At 42.0% G+C, this 23,373-nt stretch overlaps 1 protein-coding gene across 1 annotated transcript; it reads right to left on the reverse strand.

Moving 5' to 3' along the window:
- Window positions 1-18,238: 18,238 nt before the first annotated feature.
- On the reverse strand, window positions 18,239-19,333 carry LOC306936278 (nuclear factor 7, ovary-like; the record flags this gene model as incomplete). Its single annotated transcript, XM_079519767.1, has 1 exon — window positions 18,239-19,333. The coding sequence occupies one exon, from the start codon at window positions 19,331-19,333 to the stop codon at window positions 18,239-18,241; it is 1,095 nt and encodes a 364-aa protein (XP_079375893.1).
- Window positions 19,334-23,373: the final 4,040 nt, after the last annotated feature.

The following is a 23,373-nucleotide window of genomic DNA, read 5'->3' on the forward strand; positions in this document are numbered from 1 at the left end:
ATGCCGTTTCCATTTTTCATCATTTTTGAGGATTTGGAAAAAGACGAAAATCACCCCGAGACCATGGACTATAGCCCATGGTCTCGGAGCGATTTTCAACTTTTTTTCAAATACTCGTTTGTCATCCTTTTTGACCATGGGCTATAGCCCATGGTCTCGGACGGCATACTATAGCTTGCCGTTTCCATTTTTCATCATTTTGAGGATTTGAAAAAAGACGAAAATCACCCCGAGACCATGGACTATAGCCCATGGTCTCGGAGTAATTTTCATCTTTTTTTCAAATCCTCGTTTTTCATCCTTTGGTCTCGGACGGCATACTATAGCTTACCGTTTCCGTTTTTCATCATTTTTGAGGATTTGAAAAAAAGACGAAAATCACCCCGAGACCATGGACTATAGCCCATGGTCTCGGAGTGATTTTCAACTTTTTTTCAAATCCTCGTTTTTCATCCTTTTTGACCATGGGCTATAGGGCGGCATACTATAGCATGCCGTTTCAATTTTTCATCATTTTTGAGGATTTGAAAAAAGACGAAAATCACCCTGAGACCATGGACTATAGCCCATGGTCTCGGAGCGATTTTCAACTTTTTTTCAAATACTCGTTTGTCATCCTTTTTGACCATGGGCTATAGCCCATGGTCTCGGATGGCATACTATAGCTTGCCGTTTCCGTTTTTCATCATTTTTGAGGATTTGAAAAAAAGACGAAAATCACCCCGAGACCATGGACTATAGCCCATGGTCTCGGAGTAATTTTCATCTTTTTTTCAAATCCTCGTTTTTCATCCTTTTTGATCATGGGCTATATAGCCCATGGTCTCGGACGGCATACTATAGCATGCCGTTTCCGGTTTTCATCATTTTTGAGGATTTGAAAAAAAGACGAAAATAACTCAGAAACTACAAAACATTTCAAAGTAAAAAGTTCCAGCATGTGTCTCCACAGTAAGCTGAATTATAAAAAGTGTGAATGGAGTTTTTAGGTGAAAGTGCTTTTTTGACGTGCCAATATCTGCCATTGAGCCCCATTTTAAATGTCTCAAATTTGAAAGCACTATATTTCTAAAACTATGGAACATTTTAAAGATTCCTTTTCAGGCAAACATGTCCACCGTAAGATGAACCTAAATAGGTTATAGGCCCATAGCCCATGACCTTGGATGGCATACTATAGCATGCCTTTTTTCATCATTTTTGAGGATTTGAAAAAAAGACGAAAATCACCCCGAGACCATGGACTATAGCCCATGGTCTCGGAGTGATTTTCAACTTTTTTTCAAATCCTCGTTTTTCATCCTTTTTGACCATGGGCTATAGCCCATGGTCTCGGGCGGCATACTATAGCATGCCGTTTCCATTTTTCATCATTTTTGAGGATTTGGAAAAAGACGAAAATCACCCCGAGACCATGGACTATAGCCCATGGTCTCGGAGCGATTTTCAACTTTTTTTCAAATACTCGTTTGTCATCCTTTTTGACCATGGGCTATAGCCCATGGTCTCGGACGGCATACTATAGCTTGCCGTTTCCATTTTTCATCATTTTGAGGATTTGAAAAAAGACGAAAATCACCCCGAGACCATGGACTATAGCCCATGGTCTCGGAGTAATTTTCATCTTTTTTTCAAATCCTCGTTTTTCATCCTTTGGTCTCGGACGGCATACTATAGCTTACCGTTTCCGTTTTTCATCATTTTTGAGGATTTGAAAAAAAGACGAAAATCACCCCGAGACCATGGACTATAGCCCATGGTCTCGGAGTGATTTTCAACTTTTTTTCAAATCCTCGTTTTTCATCCTTTTTGACCATGGGCTATAGGGCGGCATACTATAGCATGCCGTTTCAATTTTTCATCATTTTTGAGGATTTGAAAAAAGACGAAAATCACCCTGAGACCATGGACTATAGCCCATGGTCTCGGAGCGATTTTCAACTTTTTTTCAAATACTCGTTTGTCATCCTTTTTGACCATGGGCTATAGCCCATGGTCTCGGATGGCATACTATAGCTTGCCGTTTCCGTTTTTCATCATTTTTGAGGATTTGAAAAAAAGACGAAAATCACCCCGAGACCATGGACTATAGCCCATGGTCTCGGAGTAATTTTCATCTTTTTTTCAAATCCTCGTTTTTCATCCTTTTTGATCATGGGCTATATAGCCCATGGTCTCGGACGGCATACTATAGCATGCCGTTTCCGGTTTTCATCATTTTTGAGGATTTGAAAAAAAGACGAAAATAACTCAGAAACTACAAAACATTTCAAAGTAAAAAGTTCCAGCATGTGTCTCCACAGTAAGCTGAATTATAAAAAGTGTGAATGGAGTTTTTAGGTGAAAGTGCTTTTTTGACGTGCCAATATCTGCCATTGAGCCCCATTTTAAATGTCTCAAATTTGAAAGCACTATATTTCTAAAACTATGGAACATTTTAAAGATTCCTTTTCAGGCAAACATGTCCACCGTAAGATGAACCTAAATAGGTTATATGCCCATAGCCCATGGCCTTGGATGGCATACTATAGCATGCCTTTTTTCATCATTTTTGAGGATTTGAAAAAAAGAAGACGAAAATCGCCCGAGACCATGGACTATAGCCCATGGTCTCGGAGTGATTTTCAACTTTTTTTCAAATCCTCGTTTTTCATCCTTTTTGACCATGGGCTACAGCCCATGGTCTCGGGCGGCATACTATAGCATGCCGTTTCCATTTTTCATCATTTTTGAGGATTTGAAAAAAAGACGAAAATCACCCCGAGACCATGGACTATAGCCCATGGTCTCGGAGTGATGTTCAACTTTTTTTCAAATCCTCGTTTTTCATCCTTTTTGACCATGGGCTATAGGGCGGCATACTATAGCATGCCGTTTCCATTTTTCATCATTTTTGAGGATTTGAAAAAAGACGAAAATCACCCTGAGACGATGGACTATAGCCCATGGTCTCGGAGCGATTTTCAACTTTTTTTCAAATACTCGTTTGTCATCCTTTTTGACCATGGGCTATAGCCCATGGTCTCGGATGGCATACTATAGCTTGCCGTTTCCGTTTTCCATCATTTTTGAGGATTTGAAAAAAAAGACGAAAATCACCCCGAGACCATGGACTATAGCCCATGGTCTCGGAGTGATTTTCATCTTTTTTTCAAATCCTCGTTTTTCATCCTTTTTGACCATGGGCTATAGCCCATGGTCAAAAAGTCTCGGGCGGCATACTATAGCATGCCGTTTCCGGTTTTCATCATTTTTGAGGATTTGAAAAAAAGACAAAAATAACTCCGAAACTACAAAACATTTCAAAGTAAAAAGTTCCAGCATGTGTCTCCACAGTAAGCTGAATTATAAAAGTGTGAATGGACTTTCTAGGTGAAAGTGCTTTTTGAGGTGCCAATATCTGCCATTGAGCCCCATTGTAAATTTCTCAAATTTGAAAGCACTATATTTCTAAAACTATGAAACATTTCAAAGATTCTTTTTCAGGCAAACATGTCCACCGTAAGATGAACCTAAATAGGTTTGAATGGGGTTTCTAGGTGTAAGTATGTAGGACTAGTAGCATGCCAAAGTTTGTGCTATTGCCATTGAGAATGCATTGGGCGTTTAAGTTAAATAACTCAGAAACTACAAAACATTTCAAAGTAAAAAGTCCCAGTATGTGTCTCCACAGTAAGCTGAATTATAAAAAGTGTGAATGGAGTTTTTAGGTGAAAGTGCTTTTTTGACGTGCCAATATCTGCCATTGAGCCCCATTGTAAATTTCTCAAATTTGAAAGCACTATATTTCTAAAACTATGGAACATTTCAAAGATTCCTTTTCAGGCAAACATGTCCACCGTAAGATGAACCTAAATAGGTTATAGGCCCATAGCCCATGGCCTTGGATGGCATACTATAGCATGCCTTTTTTCATCATTTTTGAGGATTTGAAAAAAAGAAGACGAAAATCGCCCGAGACCATGGACTATAGCCCATGGTCTCGGAGTGATTTTCAACTTTTTTTCAAATCCTCGTTTTTCATCCTTTTTGACCATGGGCTATAGCCCATGGTCTCGGGCAGCATACTATAGCATGCCGTTTCCATTTTTCATCATTTTTGAGGATTTGAAAAAAGACAAAAATCACCCCGAGACCATGGACTATAGCCCATGGTCTGAGTAATTTTCATATTTTTTTCAAATCCTCGTTTTTCATCCTTTGGTCTCGGACGGCATACTATAGCTTGCCGTTTCCGTTTTTCATTTTTGAGGATTTGAAAAAAAGACGAAAATCACCCCGAGACCATGGACTATAGCCCATGGTCTCGGAGTGATTTTCAACTTTTTTCAAATCCTCGTTTTTCATCCTATTTGACCATGGGCTATAGCCCATGGTCTTGGGCGGCATACTATAGCATGCCGTTTCCATTTTTCATCATTTTTGAGGATTTGAAAAAAGACGAAAATCACCCCGAGACCATGGACTATAGCCCATGGTCTCGGAGTAATTTTCATCTTTTTTTCAAATCCTCGTTTTTCATCCTTTTTGACCATGGGCTATAGCCCATGGTCTCGGACGGCATACTATAGCATGCCGTTTCCGGTTTTCATCATCAAGTAAAAAGTTCCAGCATGTGTCTCCACAGTAAGCTGAATTATAAAAAGTGTGAATGGAGTTTCTGGGTTGAAGTGCTTTTTGAGGTGCCAATATCTGCCATTGAGCCCCATTGTAAATTTCTCAAATTTTAAAGCACTATATTTCTAAAACTATGAAACATTTCAAAGATTCCTTTTCAGGCAAACATGTCCACCGTAAGATGAACCTAAATAGGTTTGAATGGGGTTTCTAGGTGTAAGTATGTAGGACTAGTAGCATGCCAAAGTTTGTGCTATTGCCATTGAGAATGCATTGGGTGTTTAAGTTAAATAACTCAGAAACTACGAAACATTTCAAAGTAAGAAGTTCCAGCATGTGTCTCCACAGTAAGCTGAATTATAAAAAGTGTGAATGGAGTTTTTAGGTGAAAGTGCTTTTTTGACGTGCCAATATCTGCCATTGAGCCCCATTGTAAATTTCTCAAATTTGAAAGCACTATATTTCTAAAACTATGGAACATTTCAAAGATTCCTTTTCAGGCAAACATGTCCACCGTAAGATGAACCTAAATAGGTTATATGCCCATAGCCCATGGCCTTGGATGGCAGTTTTTTTTTGACGTGCCTATAGAGCCCCATTATAAATGTGCAATCTGCAAAGTGTGCATGATACTGACAGAGAGGGCATACTATAGTATGTTGTTTTTCACGATTTCGGATGATTTGAAATGGTGAAAAGCGAAAGGTCCAAAAGTCCATGTTCTCGGAGGGCATACTATAGTGTGACTTTGTGACTTTGACTTTTTGACTTTAAGACTTTTTGTGACTTTAAGACTTTTTGTGACTTATCGTGAAAAACGACAGACTATAGTGTGCCCTCCGAGAACATGGACTATGCAGAACACATATATTTTGGTCAATGTCATTTATACTGGTGAAGGTAATTTACTAGTCTTATGGTCATTTATACTGGTCAAGGTCATTTATACTGGTGAAGGTCCCTACGAGACCATGAACTATAGGATGTTGTTTTTTCACGATTTTCATTTTTTTTAACTATTTCGGAGGATTTGAAAAAAAGGCGAAAAACACGGAAAAGCAAAAGGCTATAGTCCATGGTCTCGGAGGGCATACTATAGTATGTCGTTTTTCATGATTTTGGAGGATTACAAAAAATGAAAATCATGAAAAAACAACATGCTATAGTTCATGGTCTCGGAGGGACTAGTAAATGACCTTCACCAGTATATATGTGTTCTGCATAGTCCACTTCGGAGGATTTGAAAAAAAGGCTTTTTCGTCACGCTTTTCCGTCCATCACTATAGTTTCACCCTTTTTTTCAAATCCTCCGAAATCGTGAAAAACGACATACTAGTATGCCCTCTCCGTCACTATCACACTTTGCAGATAGTAAGATGATAATTCAAGCTTTTCGTACAGCTGCAATGTTGGTGAGTTTGACGTTATTTAATACAATTAAATAGGACTTTTCTGCTTGGATGAATGGGCTGTCTATGGGAAGTTGCACCTAGGTAGCACCTTGCTGGCAAGATGGCAGCCGTGTGCATATCATCAATAGAGCACCGAAGTCTGACGTCACTTTCAGTAGAGGGCACCAACACACAGGTTCATGTATTTTTTTAGTTGCATTGAGATCCCCATAGGGCGGTTTTAGGTCGCTTCATTTAAGAACTGTGTTTGAAAAATATACCGACCACCCCAGCCTTTCTGTCAGGGGAGTGGCTGTGCGTCGTTAATGATGTCCATTCATATTTGATACAGCCAGTTTCTGGAGAAAATGGAATTAATGTGGCCGCAAAAGCCTTGAAACTACATATGAAGGCAATGTCGCTGCTAATATACGTCACGCCCAGCTGTCAACACATTGCGTTCCTGAGATTCCTCGTTGACGTAAGCTCAGCTGGTGGTGACTCGACTCGTACTAATCACGAAACATTAAATATCAATAAAATAAAAATAAATAATTGACATTCAGTTTCTGTTGTGCGACGGGCAGATGCAGCCACCCGCCTACCCGGAAATGTAGTCTCTGGGTTGTTTGACTCGTTTCTAACGCTTATTTTGTTACTCTTTGGGTATATTTGTACATTTCCACCTTCAGTCGATGCTTCATATCCATATGAGTGAAAAGGCCGGGGTGATCGGTTTATTTTTCAAACAGTTCTTATATGAGGCGATCTAAAATCCCCCTATGGAGATTACAATGCAAATAAAAAGTACATGAACCTGTGGACTGACGCCCTCTACTGACAGTGACGTCAGGACTTCGGTGCTCTATTGGTTCTATAGTGAACAGAAATAATGAATAAATAGACTTGGTAACCTAACTGTAGGGATTACAAACACAGTAAAGAACCTGCGGGCTATCATCTATGAAAAGGCAACACAATGAGCAGAAAATAAAAATGAACCATGTAAATACAACAAATTGAGTAGAGCGCACTGCAGGGAGTTGAACCCCGTTCCGGTAAACCAGAAGTACAACAACCAGTGCCTTAGTTTTTGATTTGTCGTCATTTACAGGTCCATTCGTTAAAATAGTAAAGTAATATATAAAGAAGAAAAACACATGTACAGAAGCACACACTAACATTTTCGAATTACCGGTATTTGCTAGGATTTTTTAAACTTTCTCTTGCCGACCTCCCACATTTCATTCGATGATTACCAAAAAAAGTGTTGGACCTGTAAGGGCCGATTCATACTCCTATTTGTCAGAAACTTCAGAAAAGATTTTTAGCAGCGTATCTCCATCGGTTTTCCGAAAAACGCGGCTGGTGTGCAACTACCTTAAAGGTGGTTAACCTTAAAGGTGGTTGCACACCGGCCGCGTTTTTCGGAAAACCGATGGAGAAATGCCGCTAAAAATCCGAATTCGCATCTGATTCGCGGCCGGTGTTTGGAGACCTTAACACCTGCAAACACTCACCTGAGTTTGATAAGCTGCAGACTTCTGTTTCCACAGCTTCTTCAGCTCCTTATTGTAGAAGCGTTGTTTTGTTTAGTTTTTCACCAGCCTGGTAAACACACTGACGACGGACTCTCGTTAACTCGATGTCCACGTCAATGAAAGTTACATTCCGAGTTGTTTAATATTAAAACAAACGGCTTGTTGTAAGTGTAACAAACACTGTAGAGGCGTGCTTGTTGTTGTGCGTGTGTGTCAGTGACCGTGTGTGTGGTGTGACCAAAAGGAGGCGTGCAACCAGCTCAAGCCAACCCCCCCCCCACACACACGCACTCAGAACCCCCACTGCAAAGACGCGCGCGGCCACACACACGCGGCCGGCCACACACACACACACACACACACACACACACACACACACACACACACACACACACACACACACACACACACACACACACACACACACACACACACACACACACACACACACACACACACACACACACACACACACACACACACACACACACACACACACACACACACACACACACACACACACACACACACACACACACACACACACACCTATATTTTTATTTTGTATTGATGTTGTTATGTACCTGGCCTAGGGGGTGCCAAGATACACAACAAAAACCGTGGAGACGCAGTTTACCAAAGAAATATAATGTATTAAATAAACCAGTAATCAAAGTAATAAGTGATCAAACAATAAATCAGGAATAAACAGATGAAGTGTGGAGGTCAGTATTCAGTGGTGTAGTGCGTGTATGCATGAGTGAAATGTAGGTGGGTGCGTGTTGTATGTATTAACAGAAATGTTGAAAAGTGTGCCTGGTGGAGAAGGTGCAGGAGACAAATGAACAGAACAGAACTGGGGAAGGACTGGGGAAGCAGGCATTTATAGGGCGTCGACACCCGGGCCCAGGTGCGAGCCACTTAGGCTGATCATCATGATTAGCTCTGCTCCCCAATCCTATTGGATAAAAAGAACAGAGGTTACTATAGGGTAAACCCAACACAACACAAAACCAGACAACCTAAGAGTAATATATATACACATCATAATATAGGGAACCGTCACACCCCCCCCCATAAAGACGGGGTCCCAAAGGGAACACCGGCACCCACTACTTGAATTAGCTTTAAATATATCCAATACTAACATTAGCATTAAGAGTGCTCCTATAACATGGCCAACCCCCCTGTTAACAGTCTCCACCCCAGCAACTTATATATTGAAGCATTTAAGGGACGAATGCCAAAACAGGGAGAAACCACAGAGAAGACCCATAATAACATTTGTCCTCAAGAGACCAGAATGGCCTCCATGCAACTCTAGAATGGCCTGTCTACCTGTGGAGCTGCCAGACCAAAAACAGTTTGTTTCTTACGTTTCCTACCACGTTTAGTTGTAGAAATCCTGTCATTTTGATCAGAGACCTGCTTTACCACAGTGTGTGGACCAGATACGTCTGCCTGAAAGGTGGCCGCTTCCCTCGTTACCAGGGGAACGGACGTCACCATTGCTGGTGGCTGAAGCCCCGCCCACACCTGAGCACCAACCAGGTCGTTACCCAGGATCACAGTCACTCCTGGAATCGGCAGTGCTGGTCGCACGGCCAGCTTTGCTTCTCCCTGAAAAAGTTCACATTTAAGCACCACTTTATGCAAAGGAACCATCAAAACATTCATGTCTATGCCTCGGACAGGCGCCTTGTCACCCGTGTCAGAAACATGGTTTAACGGAAGAACACCAGCTTGCATAAATGAATCAAAAGCCCCCGTATCCCTTAGAATAGTTACAGGTACTTCTTTTCCCCCTTGCACCAAAGACACAGACCCCTGCCTGATAAATGGATGGTAAGATCTCAGTGCTGCAAACTCTGTATCCTTATTTGGACCGAAATTAGGTGAAACACAAATGGACACCGGATGAACTGGAGCGGCAACGCCAGCCCCTTTTGGTTGCGAATGACCTGCGCTCAAAGTTTCAGTCCTGGGGTTTAACCTGAAACACTCAGATTTCCAGTGGCCACGTCTATGACAGTAATTGCAAACCTTGTCTCCCTCATGCATATTACCGTTAGTGTCATTTTCAACAGGGCGAGGTTTATCAGAACGGCCATGAGACTCGCCACCCATACACTCTCCACGGTCACGGTGCGTCAGGACATAATCATCAGCGAGTGCTGCCGCAGCCGATGCGCTGCGCGCCTTCTGCTCACTGATATACGTCGCCACTCGAGCAGGAACAGAATTCTTAAACTGCTCCAAAATCATCAAATCACATAGCTCCTCAAAATCAGTTACCTCCGAGGCGTTACACCAGCGGGTAAAACTGGTCGTCAAATCACGTGCAAATTCCAAATGACTCTGCTTGTCATGTTTTTTCCAAAACCTAAAGCGCTGTCTATACGCCTCGGGCACGAGCTCGTAAGACTTTAGCACCGCGGCCTTAACGCGAGAATAATCTTGGCTATCAGCGACAGTCATAGCTGAAAAAACCTCTTGCGCCCTGCCTGTGAAGACACAATGCAACATCAACGTGCGTGCAGAGTCAGGCCATCTACGCACGTCGGCCACACGCTCAAACATGGCAAAAAATGCCTCAGGATCACGTTCAGAAAACTTGGGCACCAGACGTAGATTTCCACTAATATCAAAACCCCCTGCGGACTCTGCAGGTTCTGTAGTAGATACTTGTGCAGCAACTGAAATCTTACCGTCCCTTATCAGGTCCAGCCTGTTCTGCTCTACATGCCATTTCATCTGTTCAGCAGCATGTTTCATTTTCTCAATGGCATATTGCGTGTCTAGCCTCACTTTGTCCTGATCAGCCTGCAATTTAGCCTGCAACATGATTAATTATTTTTGTTGTTCAAAAGTCCAACCTGTCCCTGACATTACCGTAGGCACCGCCGATGCAGTGTTTAACGGAGGAGACACCTTCTCTGGCTCTGCAAACTCCTTCTCTTCAAACAAATGGTGCCTCAACACCCCTTGTACGGATTCCTTTGTCTTCTTGTCGTTTGAATCAAGTTTAATTCTATAATGGTCTGCTATTTTAATTAGTTGGTCTTTGGTGCATTGCATTAACAGCTCTTCAGAAGGACAAGCCACAAATGCCTCTAGCGTAACCATCCTGGCTATGTGCGCTCAGACAGTCCCCCAGCTGGTTAAAATACAAAACAAATTACAAGTGCCCCTCTAGACTATTTAATCCCCAAGCTAACTCCACCCGTCTTCATGCCGGTTTGCGGAAGGTATTTATGCACTGAAGGCCACCGCAAAGGCCTAGCTGATACCGAGAGGCAGGGAGGGGGACCAGGACCTGGCGACCCGCATGCACCTCTCAGCTGTGCCCCCGAGACGACCGTGCGTACGCACAGCCGCTACAGCCGCACCTTGCACCTAAACCACCCCCCGGCCTAGACCCAGCGAGCTATTTTCTATCCCCAGAAGCTAAACGCACCTAACGGAGACACTCATAACCATACAAAAGACAAAACCAGCCCGGCAAACTTCTTTTTTTTTTTTTACTTTAGCAGCACAAATTCCAGGAAAAAACCTCACCACTAGCACAAAACTTAATCAAATTCTAATTGCAAAATAACCAAATGTCTTTAACAAATTCAAATAATCAACCAAATCAACTGCATCTCCCAAAGTCCGAGCACACAAGCGTGTACGCTGAAGTAAACATCGCTTTGTACTCACCGGACTGTAGTGTTGACCACATGGACAAGGAAACCCCCGGAATGGTTCCCAAATGATTTCACTCAATTCACAAAACCACGGTGCAGACGAGCCATTAATCAAGGCTAATTTGCCAATTGACTACCGCAGCGCAGAACAAAAGAGGCAGAAGGGCGAGTCACTTGACTCTCCAAACTTACTGCACAACTATCCAAAATTCAAGCGGACAGAGCCCCCATTTTGTTATGTACCTGGCCTAGGGGGTGCCAAGATACACAACAAAAAACCATGGAGACGCAGTTTACCAAAGAAATATAATTTATTAAATAAACCAGTAAGCAAAGTAATAAGTGATCAAACAATAAATCAGGAATAAACAGATGAAGTGTGGAGGTCAGTATTCAGTGGTGTAGTGCGTGTATGCATGAGTGAAATGTAGGTGGGTGCGTGTTGTATGTATTAACAGAAATGTTGAAAAGTGTGCCTGGTGGAGAAGGTGCAGGAGACAAATGAACAGAACAGAACTGGGGAAGGACTGGGGAAGCAGGCATTTATAGGGCGTCGACACCCGGGCCCAGGTGCGAGCCACTTAGGCTGATCATCATGATTAGCTCTGCTCCCCAATCCTATTGGATAAAAATAACAGAGGTTACTATAGGGTAAACCCAACACAACACAAAACCAGACAACCTAAGAGTAATATATATACATCATAATATAGGGAACCGTCACAATGTATTTATTCTTGTATATTTTTCATGACAGTATAATAAGACTGACTGACGTTATCTGGCTGCATTGAAGTGTATAGCCTATTATATGACTCAACTTTCAACGTTTATATTAATTGTTTTAAAATGTTAGTAGCCTACCTATAGTAAAAGGTTTTTTAAATGTAATGTATTTATTTATTTAAGCAAAGTAACTTAAGGGAAAAACGCAATATTTCTTCTTTCTGTGATTTCTTCTTCCTGTGAAGCAGGAAGAAGTTTTATTGTGTAAAAAGCTAGATGTGATGTGGTTAAAGTGACACAGAGACACTTTTGACAATAAGATACTTAAATAATATTTAAAGAAAGCCTGATGGGACAAACGGACAAAGAAAATGATTATGTGATATTTATATTAATTTTGCTTAACCAACATTTTTTCATTTTTATTTTGTGCAGTTTTCTGGATGTGATATTGTTTCTTGATGTTCTTACTGTCTCATATTATAATCCTGTAAGGCAGGGGTTTTATGGCCTAAACATGTTTGAATTATAAAGTGTGGGGGAAATGCTTGAAAATGAACAATTCATTACACGACACTACACGGTAGCACGCACAACAACTTATATCATCACTTATCGGTCATTATTGACCTGAAATATGCTATTCTTATCTCACGGTTACCATAACTCTGTTCTTACTTTATCCAACATTCCATATTAAACTCATTTTATATTACTGATTGTATGAGTGTCGAGCACACACATGCAATATATAATTCCTATAATAATGATGACTGAACCAGGTTGGCTGCACTTCCCCTTCTTGACATTCAAAGTTTCAAACTCCCTTTTTCTGTGGAATTTCATCACCTCCAACTTCCAAGTAAACTCCAACATTGAGGCCTCATCATAGGTCACCAGGCCATTTAGTTTATCAGAAAAATAAATAAATATACAGATAAAAGACAGTCTTCACTTTCCTATGTTTCTAAATGCATGATCAGGGACCACATGCAATTCCTTCACAGACCACCAAATTGCCAATATATTTAGTCTTAGTTTTAGTAATCATATAGCTTTCATTTAGTTTCCATTTTGACAGTGAAAAAAGTTTTAGTATTAGCCGACGAAATCAACACTGCAGCCAAGCAAATTGTCTGTCATGTAATGCTTTATGCTGTCGTCCACTCACAGTTAACAGTTTTTGTATTGAGTTGTGCTTGAAATGTACTGTAATTCTGCAAACTGTTAATACATCAATCAATCAATGCTTCTGTGATCACGCCAGATGGCGCACTTTCCCCAATGCGAGTAACTGAGCAGAGCGCAGTATTAATTGAAAGACGCCCTGCATGGAGGGATGAGACTTATGACAAGACACAACAATAATTATTACATGAATTAATTCATACAGTATGACAGAAGGTGCAGTCGGACAAAGCAGGAAAGGGCGCACACCAGTGTTGGTGAGGTGCTGGCCTAAGGCAGTAAATAAGTAAAAATGAGAAAAGGCCGCACACACGTAGCCACGATGCTGTATATTTATTGAAAAGAAACCAACGTTTCGACCTTTCGGCCTTCTTCAGGGAATAAGGTGCAGTCGGACCTATAGAGTGTTTTCATATTTTAATAAATATGGTCCTGTTTGAAAACAGTTCAGACACACTGCTGCTGCTCTGATGACTTGAACACATTGAGTTTTCATTGATAAATAATTAACATAAAGTATAATTTGTCCCTCATATATAATAATAGAATTAATATAGGCTATAACCAGTGGTGTAAAGTAACTGAGTACATTTACTCAAGTACTGTACTTAAGTACAATTTTGAGTTATTTGTACTTTATTTGAGTATTTCCAATTTCCAATACTTTTACTTCTACTCTACTACATTTCAGTTCCAAATTGTGTACTTTTACTCCACTACATTTATTTGACAATTTAGTTAATACTAATTTGGATATTTGTATTATTATTATTATTACACATTAACCTCTTCAGCCCAATAGGTTTCGGCCATTTGAAAATAGACGATCTACAAGCTCACACTGTGTGTGAGCTTGTAGATCAGCTATTTTCCAAAGATTTTGTACACATTTCGAACTTGTGAAATGGGACATTCTGCAATATGAGTACTTTTATTTTTAGTGCTTTAAGTACATTTTGATGTCGAGTACATTTTGAAGAAGGTACTTGTACTTTATTTCCAGCATTGTATATAATGTTCTTCACAATGGAGACATATAAGACCAGTGGTTCCCAAACGGTGGGTCGGGACCCAAATGGCATACATTTTATAGAAATTATAATAATTTAGAAGTAGTGAAAATAGCTGATCTAAAAGCTTGTGGCTGAGTATTTTCAGTAGTTTGGGTCACTGGGAGACATCAAATGAGTTTTCATTGTGATACCAATAAATAATTAACTTCAAGTATACTTCATGTATAATAATATAGTTTATTTTAATGAATATCTCTGAATGTGCTTTCATAAAGAAACTCTGAAATGACGGCAACCAGTAAACACATGGATTATATTTATTTCATGCTCTTTTATTGTGGAGACATTGTGTACGCACACACAAAAGGTCGTTGACTAAATTTAGATGCACATGCATCGTTCCACCATTGTGTTGCACCGAATGTATACGCACATTTGTTTGTCGCACCAATTGGCTGACCACTGTGCCAATTGGTGTAGAGAACCGTGGAGTCATCAGACCACACCCATCTACCCTCATTCAGCTTGTCATTCAGTCCGATCCAGGTGGGTGACAGCGATGGGTCAAAGTTGACGATCAGTCTCAGGACAAAGGTGTTGTCATCGTCTCTGTTGATGGACACCAGGTGGATGTCATTGTGTGATGGCACCACGTGTTGTTTTGTACAGTTCGTCTCTGCTGCGTCCCAGGTCTGGTACTCAGCAGAGTACTTGAAGCAGCGACCGTCGTAGGCGAACCACCCCCCTTGACAGCTCCCACGCTCCAACTTCAGCTCAGCAGAGGGACTGGTGTGCACGGTACCTGCACGCACGCACACACACACACACACACACACACACACACACACACACACACACACACACACACACACACACACACACACACACACACACACACACACACACACACACACACACACACACACACACACACACACACACACACACACACACACACACACACACACACACACACACACACACAAACATAAAGGGGCCAAATTAGAGTGATGCCATACAAGAACCTTTTTTTGTTCCCAGAAATAAAAATGTTCTTTAAATAATCTTTTATTTTAATGGTTCTATAAATAGCTCGTCCGCTCCTTTTTCACCTCTACACCAACATATCTTAGCAGAAAGTACTGTGACTCTACTATATCAGAATTAAATTTACACAGTGATTGGATTCAGACATAAAAGGCATGTTTGAAGTGAAGCTCTGCGGGCTAATGTATGTCAAACTAGGTTCTTTTTTTTTTTTAAAGATATTTTTTTGCGGCTTACGCCTTTTTTATTAGTTTTTGAAGGGATGGGGGAAGACATGCAGTAAAGGCCGTGTCGGGCTTGGGAGTCGAACCCGCGGCACACTGCGACTGGATTACCAGTCGGGTGCCCAGACGGTTACGCCACCGCCTGGGCTCAAACTAGGTTCTTAAAACCATATTATGCAAGCATATGAAACAATAAAAGAACATTTCTATTACCTAGTGCCATGAGGCCCAGCAAGCACAGGAGTTGAGGACTCAGCAGCATGTCAGCCTGAGGTGGTCTCTGTGTCCGTGGAGATTGGTGGTCGGGGTCTTCTAGAAGGGTGTGTGTCCGTGGAGATCGGGTCGGGGGTCTCCTTGAAGGGTGCTGTGTTGCTGTCTGGGTCTGACTTTTTATGTGCTCCAACCGAGGGTGTTTTCACCGCTGGCATCATTTGATTGGTCGTAACACATTAGCAGGTGTGTAGTTCACACACAGTCCATGATGTCAGGAGAAAACCTCATATGTCCAAAACTGTTGCTTTTCACCATTACGTTTCTAATTCAGCAAAAATAGCAGATCTACAATGTGACGCAGTTTGAGCTTTATATCTGCTATCTTTGTTGCTACTGTTGTGTGAACGCTGTAAGTATGATCAACTATAGGGTGTTACTGTTAATCTATATGGAAAAATAAATACAATATGGAGATATGAGGATTCTGCCCAACAGCAACGGGCAGAATGCTTGACCCACCTTTACTCACGCATGCCGCACACACACACACACACACACACACACACACACACACACACACACACACACACACAGCAGGAGAGGGGGGGTAGTTGTACAGCAAGCAACCTTATGATACCATTATCTAAAAAAAAAAATGGACCTTGACAGCTAATCCAAACAGAAAAGTTGTATCTGATAGCATTAGGACAACTTAATTTCTTTCAACCACGGTTCATGTTTGTGGTTGTTATATGGGGCATTCAAACAAGTGCCTACATATGACTTTCATTACAAAATTGTATGCCGATTTATTTGTATTAATTATTTACTATACAGTCCTACTAGAGTCTAGTGCCCTTTTGTAACTAGACCCTAGTTAATTACATCTGGCCACAAAAGAGCACAGGGTTCTACTGAATGTGAACGGTGACGACAATCTGACATAATTGAGCCGTAACACAGTATGGCATCCATCCAGTAGGCCTACTTTCTGGTCTTGACAGTCCAGAGACACACGGGGGCTACAAATGTCACGCCCCCAAATGAGACAGCGGCTCCACGGTGTACTGCAGGCCAGCCCATATAAATTCAACTGTAGTTAGCCTACTTTTAAAATGTAATGAAATAAACTGAAAACTATATTGATTTGAATAATTTTTTTTCCAAATGTATGAAGTGTCTTTGTCAACATAATATTGTTTTCTCAATAGAGGATGTATTTCACATTTAATTTACCACTTGAATGAGTTACCCATAATGTTAACAGAGCAGAGGGGAGACGGCAGACAGAGAACCTGACGCTTTTAAGGGACGTCACTGCCTTTACGAGGCTACGAGCGCCGACTTTGAAGAGTAGAATTCCCATTTATAAATCCCGATCCCGACTGACTTTGTTCATTCATGTCTATATTTACTTATACTTACCTACCTCGGAGTTCCGGTGGTGTGTTTTACCGTTGTCAACTTGCTGTATAATTAACTTGGCTGAATAGTTGGGGTTGGGGGAGAGAGGCTTCTAAATGGTCCAAGTTGTCCAACATCTCCCTCTAGTGGTTGTACAAGGTAACAACAGGATTGAAACCAAAGGTTCCACATTCAGTTCTTATTATATAGTTCTGTAAGGAATCCATTAGATTCAGTTCAATTTCAGTTCATCTTTCAATTCCACATTGAACTTGTGAGTTCATTTAAGTTACGTTTTAGAAAGACTTAAATACCTTTTCACTTAACACTTAAGCAGACATGTTCACATCTCCCTTAGCTTTTTTGTGCATTTTTAAGAAACATAAAATATGACATGTTGACTTGTTTGTTCAGACATGCTCCCGCCATTTACAATGAGTCTAGGAGTTTGAAGTTGAACATAGGCTTGTGTAGGAGGCAGGTGGGTCTGATACAACTGCATATCAAATATCAAAATATTGACTCGAGCATCTTAGAAACTGCCTGGGGTGCACATGGAGGGTGGGGGGGCAGGGTGGGTCTCCAAATGATTGTGGGGGTCCCCAGATGACTAGCTTAATAATGTGCAACATTGTTTTCTCACTCAAGTAGTAAACAAACCAACAAAGTGCAAACAGGCCAGGGTATATCTTCACATTTAAAGACTTCTTAAATACCTCTACAATGAAAAGGAAATAAAAGAATAAGACCATTACTAGGCTAGGTCAAAAGTACCCAACAAACTATACTATAAAATATGGTCAAATTGTCACATATTACCTAAGAAAGAGGCAAACGCACAGTAAAAAACAATATATTCAACATGCCTTTTATTAATATGCACTCACAGTATATACTGTACTGTGAAACACCACAGTGGCAACAACCATGATACATGAATGAAAATAAACACCCTGTGACGTCATGTGGCAGCCAAGTCTATGGACTTTCTAACACTTTAAACAAACACAAAGTACATTTGGTTCCATTTGTACTCTCATAGTTATGGTGGTTCTTGAAATCAAACCGTTTTGAGAACCACTAGTTGCTTACAAATAATGCTTCAGGAAACGGTTCCAAGCTCCTATTTATACATGAGATACATAGATTATTATGGAAAGATGAACAGACTTTTGACTGGACATCCTAACTGTTTTCCAGAGTGACACAGATCTTGGAGGGCAACATCTTCAGAGACGTGTTATGACGGAGGTTACTAAGGCACGGGAACAGTGTCTCGGTGAACGTGTGATGGAAAGTGTGCAGGTGTGTCTCGGTGTCCGGGTCGGAGAAAGACAGAGTTCCTCCGCCCCAGTCCAGCCTGACTCTGATCCTCCGGGGATTACGCTTCAGTGGGAGAACGACAGAGTCACGAGTACAACCCGAGGAGTGGACTGCGCAGAATCTAGTACTGCCCCTTTCCAGCCACCAGGATTCACCGCCCACGTTGCCTTTCCTTTGGTAGGACTCTGCTAAAACCCCCCAGTGGCCCCAGTCTCCGACCTCGACGTCCCAGCTGTGAACCCCTGAGCTGAAGCCCTTTGAACCCAGGACCATGTAGAACGTGTCCAACCTCTCTTTGTTGTCGGGAAGCTGCTGCGTCTTCAAGGCGTCAAATCTCACACTGGTGAGATCATCAGACAGGATGAAATCTTCATGGGCGGTGTTGGGGTCCAAGATGACAGGGGTGTAGGACACAATATTCTTCATCTTGTCCCAGACACTGAAGGCCAGGTTGCCCAGGTGTTGGGCCTCGTCTATCAGTCGTCCTGAGAGCAGCTGGGGGTCCGGCAGGGTGACACGGACTCGTTCCATCGTCGTCTTGTACTTCCGCAGGAACGAGACGTGGTCGTCGGCTCTCAGAAGGTCCTCGGCGACTCGGATTGCGTCCGAGAGGGACGTCATGTCCTTGTTCAGCTCCTCAATCCTCTCCGTTATCTTCAGACTCTTCTGTGCCTCCTCCTGCCTCAGAGCAGAGATCCTAGCCGACTCTTCATTTATCAGGAACTGATGTAATGCCTCAAACTGTGCCTTTATCCGTGTCTCTGTGTTCTGGGCCTGAAGCTTGATGTAATCTCCTGTTTGGTTGCACGTTGTCTTCACTTTATTAAAGACCTCCAGTTTCTCCTTTAAAGACTTCAAGGATTCCTGCACGGTCTCTTTGAACCGCCCTGACGCTTCGTCTACGGACGAGAACTCGTGTCTGCCGTGTTTTTCCAAATCACACACACACACACACATGACACACGCCAGCTGTTCGTCGTCCCGGCAGAAGAGCCTGAGCTCCTCCCCGTGCGCGGCACAGAGCTCCTCCGAGCTCACCCGCGAGGCGCTTCTGCGTTTCTCCTCTAAATACTTCTCACACAGGTTCTTTAGCACCAGGTTAGTGGCCGGTGGTTTCCTGGTGGATGTCCTTGTCCTCTTCTTACAGACGGGACAGTCCTGCGTCGGTCTTTCCGTCCACCAATGCTGAAGACAGCCTTTGGCCGGTGGTTTCCTGGTGGATGTCCTTGTCCTCTTCTTACAGACGGGACAGTCCTGCGTCGGTCTTTCCGTCCACCAATGCTGAAGACAGCCTTTGCAGAAACTGTGGCTGCACAACAGCACGACAGGATGATTAAAGATGTCGTGGCACACGGGACAGGTGAGCTCCTCTTCCAGACAATCCAAAGGAGACGCCATTTCTGTCTGCAGTCACACTACCCGATCTGGAAAACTGTGCCAACACCTGGAATACTAGAAAATAAACAAAAATATTATCATGAGCAAGTAGCAACAGTACTAGCAGTACTTCTAGTAGTAGTAGGCTACCAGTAGTGATTTAGGCATTTAGCAGACATTCTTAGCAACTTACAGTTACAGTAAGCAAGGACAACACAAGGCAATACATCTGAGAGCCCGACAGATGCCATATTTTTGGGTCCGATGCCGATGCCGATTTGGAGAGACCCAAAATGTTTTGGCACACAAGGCATTTTTTCAAAATGAAATGCACCCCTATATATGCCCTCCTATATTCAGCTATTAGTGTAGATTTCCGTCCTACACAAAGTGTCTGAGCAAGTAGACATGTTACACCATGATGATGTACGATGATAACACGGGGGTACTAGCCCCCCCTATACACAGGTTTAATGTCTGTCTTTAGTTCAATGTTTGTTTTGTAAACGCCATTGACAATGAATGGAAAATGTACGTCATAATGTGCCATTTACGTCATATTGTCTCTTTAATTTTAATGGCGTTTCATGTTTGTGTTGGCACTGTTTGTTTGAACATCACCATTACATCACCTAATCAACATGAGTTAGACTTTAATATATTAGCACCCCTCACTTCACACGGTGTGATTTTTTTAGTTCTATGTAAGGGAATCTGGAGGCCCGTTTCAAGACCAAATATGAGGCCCCCCCATGTATACCTATGACATAATTATTCTGTTGATACAGCCGTATTGACCATCAATAGTTTTGACTGTTCAATATTGTGCGCAGCCATTAGGGTGGTGGGGGTTGGCTGATGCCTGAAGGTCAGTCGGAGCTTGTTTCAATTGAAACTGGTGAAACATAGCAAAGGCCTCCTATGTGTAGGATATGCTTCAAAGAATAGAGCAGTCATACTATTAACATTGTTTGTTGTGGCTGAAATACACAAGGATGAAATACACAGCATATCTAAATAGCAAATAATGTACAAAAGCCTTTTATATACATTCAAAGGAGGGAGTTGTGGTTTAACCTGTAAACCTTATAGAAATGGTAACCTGTTAATACTATGTTTAATTGGTTCATTATTATTATTATGTACAAAGGTACTGGTTGCGCTGCGCACCCGCTAGGGTGATATACTTCTCCAGTACACAGGTGCAGAACCGAAAAAGTGATAGGCCTATACTTCTCCAGTACAGAGGTGCAGGACCGAGGGAGTGATATGTGCAGGATGGACTGTAGTAAACATAAAAAACTTTCCCCCCCTCCTGTATAAACATCGGGACATCGGATTAAATAAACACTGATGTCAGAAGTCGGGCATCGGCTCGGCACCCAAAATGACCGTTACATCGGTGCGACCGAGGGATCGGTCGGGCTCATCTAGGATCATAAGTAAACCAAGAACCTAACATCAGTAGAATATCCAAATAAAGATGCATCTGTAGTACATTGAAAATATAAACGCTATAGGATGCCAGGTCAATAATGATTGACCTGGCATCTGTCTACATAACATGGTACCTAAATGACATGTTTAGCCTTTGCATAAGCTAGGGGCTAGGGCAAGTGCTACGGGCTAAGGTGTCAGCTGTAAGAAAAACAAGTCTGACTGAGAATTTCTATTTTACTGTTAAGGGTTAGATAAACTTGGATAAACGTGAATAATACAGGTAGTACCCTTGCACTAATAACTGTAATGATATCACTTACAATGTGGCATCTTACATTAAAGGGTGTAATATATTTTGTTTAAAACAACATGTTCTGTTTAAAAAGGTCAAAGCTAAAGAGTGCTGTGCCAATCTCTGCAGCTCTTTGATATACAGAAAATACATTGTCAGGTCAGAATACCAGTTTTATCCAATCAGGATGAGAGAAAAGGATTCCCTGTTAATTCAGTTCCAAGTTCACTTGTTTTTAAGTTCCATGATTGGATAAGCTTGGTATCCCATCCTGAAAAGATATGTTCTGTGTTCATATGTGGTCCATGACCATGCTACATGTTTATTAAAGAACTGGAGAGACAGGGAAATCACAGAGGCTGATACTGAACAAACCCTATAGAAACAATGAATACCAAACGACTCGCCCTTTACCAACTCACCCCGGCGAAATGTTTTAATGTAGTTAACAGTTAATTTAGTATTTCCCTCCCTCTCTGAAATTATCTTGTATACAGATTTATTTGATTGTATAGTAGTCGATCTCTATACTCTGTAAAATTAAGAAAGAACAACATGACACAAAGACAAGACTACTTAATTAAGTTAATTTAGAAATTTACAAACATGATTATTATTATTATTCTTTTACAGCTAGGTAGAGTAGTGGGGCGAGATGGAAAAGGGGCGACCGTACCTGTTACCCTGTCTCACCCCCCCCCCCCCCCCCCAAGTGAGGGCTGACAATTCAATCCGGTGTGATCAATCTCTTTGCTAGAGCTTGTAAACAGTGACTTTTCCATGCCATTATATTACATACTACTTAATAGACTTAGAATCTCTCTCTGTTCACCTCTGAACCGTCTGAGGATGACCTGACAGAAGAGGCAGAGACACAGGCTTGTTGCCCTCGATGCTCAGACGGTGAGGCAGAGACACAGGCTTGTTGCCCTCGATGCTCAGACGGTGAGGCAGAGACACAGGCTTGTTGCCCTCGATGCTCAGGGTCAGTATCCGGCCTGCAGGCCGCTCAGCGGCAGGATCCGACCGCTGGCCAATCAGCTCGTTGTTGTCGTACAAGACGATGATGCGCTGATATAATGCACCTGGAGAGAGAGAGAGAGAGAGATTTTGTCAACTGAAAATGTATTTTTCATGTATTTTGTGTTTATTAAAGAGCTGGAGAGACAGGTAGGCCCCTGTTACTGAACAAATACCTTGTAGCAATGATTACTGTGGTGTAGGGTTAGGGTGACCCTGTGTCTGTTATATGAGGTTAGTTAGTTAAGATGAGGTTGAAAATTGGTCACTTTTACCAATTCACATTACTGGTAGTGTATTGATTATGGGCTACAGATGGACATTGTGATGTTTCCCCCAAAGACACTTTTCTGTGTCCTTGCTTATAATCCAAACTTGCAACCAAACAGCCTTGTAAGGAGAGCACCATTATCTGATATTGCTTGCAATGCAGTGACCTTTTTTGAAGTTACATATAGGAGGAATTAAGTTTACAGTCGACCAAGGGACTGTTTAAAGTGTTACATATAGGAGGAATTAAGTTTACAGTCGACCAAGGGTCTGTTTAAAGTGGCCCACAGCAGTAGCTCCAAGGGCAAAAGAGATACAGGCAGCGGTGGCAGCGGTGGCCGAACGGATAGCGGCGCGGTCTTGATACCGGAAGGTTCCTAGTTCGAATCAGCCGTCCGACACGTTAAAATTACCACCGCTGAAGTGCCCTTGAACAAGGCATTGAACCACTACGATGAAATGTGTTCTATGAGCAGGGCCTGGCTGGAAACAAGTTCTTGAGCTTAGCCCAGATACCCTGGGTAAATATAGATTTAATTTAATTTAATTTAATTTCATACCAGTTCTTAGATTTGCCGGTTGCTGTGGGGAAGAGGGG

This window comes from Electrona antarctica (genome assembly GCF_951216825.1).
Source record: "Electrona antarctica genome assembly, chromosome: 14".
Classification (NCBI taxonomy): domain Eukaryota; kingdom Metazoa; phylum Chordata; class Actinopteri; order Myctophiformes; family Myctophidae; genus Electrona; species Electrona antarctica.